At 36.8% G+C, this 7,368-nt stretch overlaps 1 protein-coding gene across 5 annotated transcripts in view; it reads left to right on the forward strand.

The window, feature by feature from the left end:
• PHACTR2 (phosphatase and actin regulator 2) overlaps positions 1-7,101 on the forward strand; it is a 132,858-nt gene extending 125,757 nt beyond the window's left edge. For all 5 annotated transcript variants that reach the window (XM_010400062.4, XM_010400053.4, XM_010400076.4 and 2 more), the window contains 2 exons: positions 63-139; positions 3,737-7,101. In XM_010400062.4, coding sequence (XP_010398364.2) covers positions 63-139; positions 3,737-3,752 — 93 coding nt within the window. In that variant the 3' untranslated portion in view covers positions 3,753-7,101. The remainder of the gene's footprint in view (positions 1-62; positions 140-3,736) is intronic.
• The last annotated feature ends 267 nt before the right edge of the window (positions 7,102-7,368 follow it).

The raw sequence follows: 7,368 nt of genomic DNA on the forward strand, positions 1-7,368 counted from the left end.
ACTTTTTATTTTCCTTAAAATTCATACTTCTTATGGTTGCATGTATCATTATTGTTTATTAGGCAGCAATACGGAAAGAACTGAATGAATTTAAAAGCACAGAAATGGAAGTACATGAGGAAAGTCGGCAATTTACCAGGTGGGTGAATCCATCTTCTTGCTTAAGTGTGAGAAATAAGCATGACAGCAACCCTCTGCCTTTCTGCAAGTCGTCTGCAGTTGTGTCATGATTTGTGTGGATTCCTATCATGAGTCCCCTTGAATCCCACCACTGATTCTGTTGGAATTCCCAGTGTTGATGATGCCATCTCTAGCTGATACAGAAGTTCAGGTGACTGTAATGGATTGGTCACTATGTACAAAAAGATTGTTTGGGGAATCTACAAAATAATCCTTTGAAAGAACCCATCAGTTCTTACAGATGAAGATAGTAATCCTCAAGCACACAAAATAAAAGGAATTTCCTTTTCTGGCAGCACTCCCTTGCTCATGAAAGTATGTATTTGGGTACATGCATTTGCTAAGTGAAAACTAGATGATGTTTTGAACTTGAAAAGCTCACCAGTGTCTTGGCAAGCTTTCTAAGGGTCACTTAGGCTCCTGGCAGCAGTTTCTCTGGAACAAGATAGATTCCCTTGTTGCCACATCTAATGTGTTAATGTGGATTTGTTTTGTTCTCTGCTTTGGGTAACACCAAGATATTATCTGAAGCATTATTTTAAAGAGGTCTGAAGTGTCCACAGTTTTTAGCAGGCTTTAAAATTTAGCAGAATTGTTCCTAGGGGAAGGGAGACACTTCCTGTAATCTCCATGGCATGTGTTCATTTTTCTTGGAAGTTACAAAGGCTGAAAATTGCCACCAGCAAGCAAAACTTGATGTAAGGGTTGGCCAACATTGTGTACATAGTATTAATGTCTTTGCTTCCACAGAGAATTAAGTCAAATAAAAACAATTGTCTAAGGCTGGGTCCCTTCTGTTTCCTGCTACTGTTTCAACCAAACTCAGGATCTAAGCTAGTGAGTGTGAATCAACTAATTAAAGAGTGCTTCACAAGGGAAATTCATAACAGGTGATGGGTGTTTCATGTATCTCTTACTTTACAGCCTGATTTCACAACTGCAGTGATTTCTTTCTCACCAAAACATGGATGTTTTAAAAATAATAATTTAGTCACTTCTGTGTAGATACAACATAAACAAATTAATTTTTAAAAATTCAAACCAGTTTCACAGACAGCAAACCTAAGCCAGAAGATGAACTAGGATGCAGGGTTTTAATTTAGTTTTGCATTCTGACCATTAGAAAATGCCCTTTCAAACATGGAGATATATCTTTTCATTTGGCTTCTGATGTAATTTTCTCTTTAGGTAGCAGGTAGTATATCTTTTTCAGAATATATAAAAATATTACTTTTAAAAAAAGAGCATCCCAAGAGAAACAATAAAAATAGGTATAGAAACCAACCCCCTGCTTACATTGTTGTGTTTCTTGAGTTGCATTGCAGTATTGAAGCCTAAGTACAGACAGGCATGATTCATACAAAAAGAATTGGATATTTTTTCATGAGCTTCAAGAACAGTTGAGGCTGATTACAACTGGGTTCTTGAAAGCTGAACCAGGAATCTAGTGGAGTGACAAACCCATTAAAAAGTGAATTATTTTTTCAAGGAGGGCCTTCAAAAATGGAGTAAAAAATAGGCACAGCCAAATTGTGATTAAATATAGGCTATGATTCTGTAGGGTCCTGAAAGAATTTCAACCTGAGGGAAATAGTTTTTTTTCTGTTCCCCATCCATGCTCTTTTTTCTCACTGGTCATGTTGTGGAGTTACTACGTAGAAGTCAGAAGAGTAACACTAGGAAAAGCTAATTAAGAGCAGAATAACATGCAGATGTTTTAAGGCAATTGGGATTTTGAAAATAAAAAGAGATCCCATTTCCTCTGGGACTTCTCACTAAAAATTATGTCGTTTCTGCTACATAATATCAGATTGGTGCAACAAAAGCGATTTAAGAAAACCATAGACAGAAGTCTCTAGCCGGAGAATTAATTTCTCCTACTTCAGTTATTTTCAAGGAGATCACTGAGACAATGAAAACCAAAAGGCACTTGCATTGGCACCTGATTAGCAAAGGCTATTCTGTGATAGACTGAGACAATAAGGAAGCTGCTTACTAAACAAAAATAGTTTGTTGTATATGGTTTCCTATATTATTGCAGATTAAATATAGATGCTTTAATATTATAATCAGTACTTACAATATATTTGAAATGTTAAAATTTTATATTAAACTTGGAAAAGAAAGAACACTGGTTTTCATTGTTCATCATTTACTGTAATGACTGTCAATTGACTGGTTTTCCATTCCTAGTAATTTAGACTGATTCTTTCCGTTACTTCATAACAAAATCCAAGCAACTGAGTTTCTAAAAATAGAGAAATCAATACAACCTTGGGAGGAGCGTATTAGCAGATGTTCATGAAGTGTTTCTAATGAAATTGCTATATATAGTCCAGTATATTGTTTTTCTACACAAATACAAAACCTGTGTGTTTTTTGCAATCCTCTGTACCGTCATTTAGCAGATGAGGTGCATAGTTTTGGATGTCAGGCTTTGTGCGCACCTTCTTCATTTGAGAAATGCATCCCTGGATGGTATTGAATCAACTTACAGGGATGATGTGTGGAACTGTTAAGAGAAATGTGTCAAACAAAAACTTAGGTAAATCTATTGTGTAGATGCATCATTACTTACACCTTTTTAAAGCTGCTGCATCTTTTACTACTTCATGGACAGATACATCTTTTAAGCCATTTAAACAGAAATTTATGTCTGGTGATAGATATACTGAGATATAGTGGTGCCCTCCTTACTGTTTTGCTTGGATTCATTACTTTTAACATGATTTAGAATTTCAGTTGCTGTAGGTTCCTAACTTATTATAGAAAAGGTTGGTGACACCTTTTGGAGCAACCCACTTCTCTAGCCATCGTACAGGCAATCTGGAGTGATGTACATGCCCTACCTAAAAGCCTAAAAAAAATGAGGTACATTTGGGCCTTCATGTGCCTCAGTTCATTGCTGTTAATAAGAAGAAAGCATCTGAAGTGCTATAAAATTTGTTGCTTACTTAAAAGAAAATACAAAATTTTTATTAGCCTCGTTTTGCACAAGGATTAAAACCCCAGAAATTTAACTTTTATGGTTTAGAAAAGCTTTTCTGATAATAGTTACTGATAGCACCCCCAAATAATGGATGCAGTTGTGGCTAAATCTGTATCGGCAAACAAAACAGACTGGAGACGGTTCTGTGGCCCTGAGACCAGCAGGCTTGGCACAGCTTGAATTAATGCAGTTAACCTCTTCCTCTCACCTCAAAACAGGGTGATGTCCCCCCATACCCAGCTTGCCTGCTGTCTTGTGCTAACCCCAACCATGCCCAGGTAGTGCCTGAAAGCATTGGCTGACCCAAGCAAAACTGTGCCAGGAACCACACTGTGAGGTTAATGGTACGGACAGACAGTGCTTGAGCCACACCAAATCTCCGTTTGGTATTCTAAGTAGAGCAAGACGGACAGCGGGGAATAATAAGTCTGACTGTAAACCAACACAGATCAGGAAAATCAGGAATAATTGGGCTACAAAAGGAAACAGCTGTGGGAGAAGAATGAGGGTCAGTGTCATGGTCAGTTGAAATAACATAATTCTAAGTTCTTTAATTTATCTTTTCAGGTTTCATCGTCCATAACTGATCACATCCCATATTTCATGTAACAATTTTCTTTGGGGAAATCATTGCGTCCTGAAGACCTGAAATTGCACTGGAACTTTATTATGAGTGTGTGCTACAGCTTACCCTGAGGCTAATGAAGAAAGTGGCCCTCGTCTTTGTCAATGGACAAATGATTTGTGTAAGAAGAGAACCACAGGAAGCATTTGTCCATGTCCAGACAGACCATGGTTCTGTGGCCACCCAACATGGACAAGCCAGTGGACTTCTTCGTCAGAGCTCCACAAGTCAGGAAGTGCTGAAGACAATCGCTGGAGTGCCTGCTATCGGGATCTCATCGGGTTTCATAGGTTGTGACTGAGGGCAACGAAGCAGGAGGGGGGGATGAGAAGAGAACTGAGAGCTGGGGGAATAGAGACTTTGTCAGTCCACAGAGAAAAGTGGAATGGATGTGACTGCTCAACAATGCACTTGGCCAGCGGGAAGAATTATTTTTTAAAAAAATCTTGAGAGTCAGTGTAAGCAACTGTGCGCATAGGTTTCTTTAGTGGCTGCAGCCTGTCTTAAAAAGATAGCAAGCCGTAAGTCCTCATGTCATCAGTACTTTAGGAAGAACTGTCATTTTTCTTTGGTGCCAGTAAATACAGTTGCCAGAAATTAGTCCTAGTATAACTCAACTGTCCTTTTTTTAATCCCAGTGAGCATGCTTCAGGAAAACACATGGAACATTCATACAGAACAAGTAATATATTTTTTTGTTTTTTAATGTTGACATTCTCTGGATCCCCAGAAATACATAAACAGGATTTGAAGGACAAATAATGTGACACTATGAATCCAATGAAATGCGCTGTATTTAGAAACACTCCTTGCTGTCTGTCACTTGCCATTCAAACCAGAGGGATCATTATCTTTTTCATCCATGGCAGGCAGTGATAATGTGAATCCAAAGTCAGAATTTAAATTAGGCACAGAAGTCTTTATTAATAGGCCTGAGCAGTGATTACTAATGTAACTTTTTACATTTAAGGACTCTTGCACTGCTTTGATGAAGAACTCCCAGATTAATCAGTATGTCTTCAGCTAGTGGTCCTGTAAAAGTGAAAGGGAAATCCTTGGAGTGTCTCCAGCCTGTTTTTGTTGAGTGTGAAGAATGCTTCTTAGATTCATAATTTTTTATACTATCTTGAAATTGTACATGTGAATACTGTACTATTAAAATTAAGTGGTATGGAGTGTGAAAGGCAATACATGCTTTTTCTAAGTTGGCCCAAAGGTCTATTAAAAAGCCTGTGGCGTTGTTTACACTAAGGAATTCTGTCTTATATTAGCACTTATTTATCCTTTGAATTAGTGTACACAACATTGACGGGGGGTCTGGAATTCACATATGCATACATTTAATGCAGTATTACAATATATTTGCTATTTATCCTTTCTAATATGTGTACATATTACAATTTATTTTTGTCTTTTATGTGTCCTGTTCAGTTTTTAATTATGAAGTGTAAGTATTTCTTTTTCTGGCAATAAAAGGTCTGTGTAGATGTGATTTTTACCTCAGAACCTGCAATAGATTCTTGTGGAATGTGTTTAGTTTATAAAATTGAAGGTTGTTGTTAATGATGTCAGCCTAAAGGCAGGAAGGCAATTTGGTGGCTAAAATTAGATATCCCTCTTTAGAGCTATTTACAACAACACCAAGTTTGCATAAATGAGGTGGATTATTTTAATGAAGAGCACTTCTAGTAACAGGAGAGTACTTTCCAACAGCCGTGACTCTCTGTCACTCTATTACTTTTCAAGAGATTAGCAAACCCTTTTTAAAAAAGGTAAGGTTTAAATGACTGTTAGGATCCCTTACACTTTAGTAAAAATAGTGATGTACAAGCCACAAAGTATCAATGACCAAATAAAAAAAAGCCATCTACATGCTTATAGCGAAGAAAAGGAAGCAGCACCTTCCTTTTTTAATGGAATCAATAAGAGTCATTAGGATTCCATTTGCAGAAAATAAGCTTCTGGAAGGCCCATCATTTTATAAATATAGAGACACCACTTTGACATCAAGGAAGCAGTGAAAATGTATTCTTTGGCACTAAATCATACAGGAATTAGCAGGGCATTAGATTAAGGTTTGTCAGCAATTCTGGTAGAATGCTAATTTTTATTTTTAGAATTTGAAGAGTAAACTTAAAAGTTACAATAGAATAGTTCTGCTTAAACTTTTTTTTGCTGATGTTGCCAAGTTTAGGAGTGTGTGTCCAAAATCGTATAAAGGTCTACTATGTTGACTTTGAAGTATAAAACACAGTATTTCACTTCAAAGGAAATGAGTGGAGCAATTAAATAGATCTCAATGTTGCCTTAATCATGTTGAAACATTTGAAAGCAGCCAGGATACTGAAGGCAGAAAGACAGCTGTTGCACAGGCGGAATAACTCGGACAAAGGTAAGGTCAGACTATAAATACTTTATATAAGACAGTAGCTCCACCATCATGCCAAGGTACAAACAGGTTACATAAGCAAACTAAAACTTGTTAAACTCTCAGGATGAAGTGAAAAAATTGACTTTGCAAGAAGATATTCCTCTATACTAGGCCTGGAGCATGGATAGAAGTCATGTGCCAATCTTTTTGTTTTAAGAGTTAAAACAAAAAGATAAAGATACAGCTTCTGGCTCAGACTTCTTCAAGCTGAAGTTATGTCATAAGAAATGAGGATGCATAGGTGAGGTATCACTTAGGTTTCCCTATCCTCCTTCTGGGCTTGGAGGGGTTTTTTTAAAGTATTCACTACAAGCCATTGCTAGATGCAGAACACTAGCCTTGGTAGAGATGCTGAGTTAATTTTTAATTTCTTACTATTTTGATAATAATCAGATGCATTCTTTGGTCCACAGTTCAGCAGCTAATTAAGCACATTTATGTAACTGGACAAAAAGAGTTGCCTTTAGTGGAACTTATGTAAAAACTTATGTGGTATATTTGCAGAATTAGAACTATAAACTATCCATTGTGGACTGTGCCCATACACAGACATAGAATTGTATATACTATTTTTATATTCTAAATATCACCTGCCAGAAAAACAACAGCTGTAAAGTGTTGTCCATGCAATAAAAAATAACGAGAATTTGGTATGTCACCATGTGCAGTGAAGCAACTTTGGTTTACGTTATTGAGAAGCCTGAAGTCAATTTCTGCTGCATTTTCTAGTCCTCTGTATTGATGATTTCAAATGTCTTCCAGTTGCATCAACAACGCATTGGAAATATTAAGCCATATACCTGTTATGGTGCTGCATGCACCTGTTAGAAGGTAAGTCCTGAGAAATTAATGAGTGAGTAATTCTGGAGTTAAAAAGATGTTAAAAAGACAAAATAAAAATAATACTTTTGATGCAGAGTATAGTACAGTCCACTTGGCTAAGAGGGATCAGTATGATAATTTTTATCAAGCTGGACAAATCATTTAAATGTCATCCACAATATATGACAAACCTTGCACACATGATACCTATGTTCCACAGAGTCAGATATGAACTCTGATGTCTACATCCACACAAAGAGAAAATGAGCAGCTTGAAGTAGTGGTTTCTGAAATGACCTCATATATCACATTTATCAGTAC

The sequence above is a fragment of the Corvus cornix genome, chromosome 3 (genome assembly GCF_000738735.6).
Source record: "Corvus cornix cornix isolate S_Up_H32 chromosome 3, ASM73873v5, whole genome shotgun sequence".
In the NCBI taxonomy this organism is placed as follows: domain Eukaryota; kingdom Metazoa; phylum Chordata; class Aves; order Passeriformes; family Corvidae; genus Corvus; species Corvus cornix.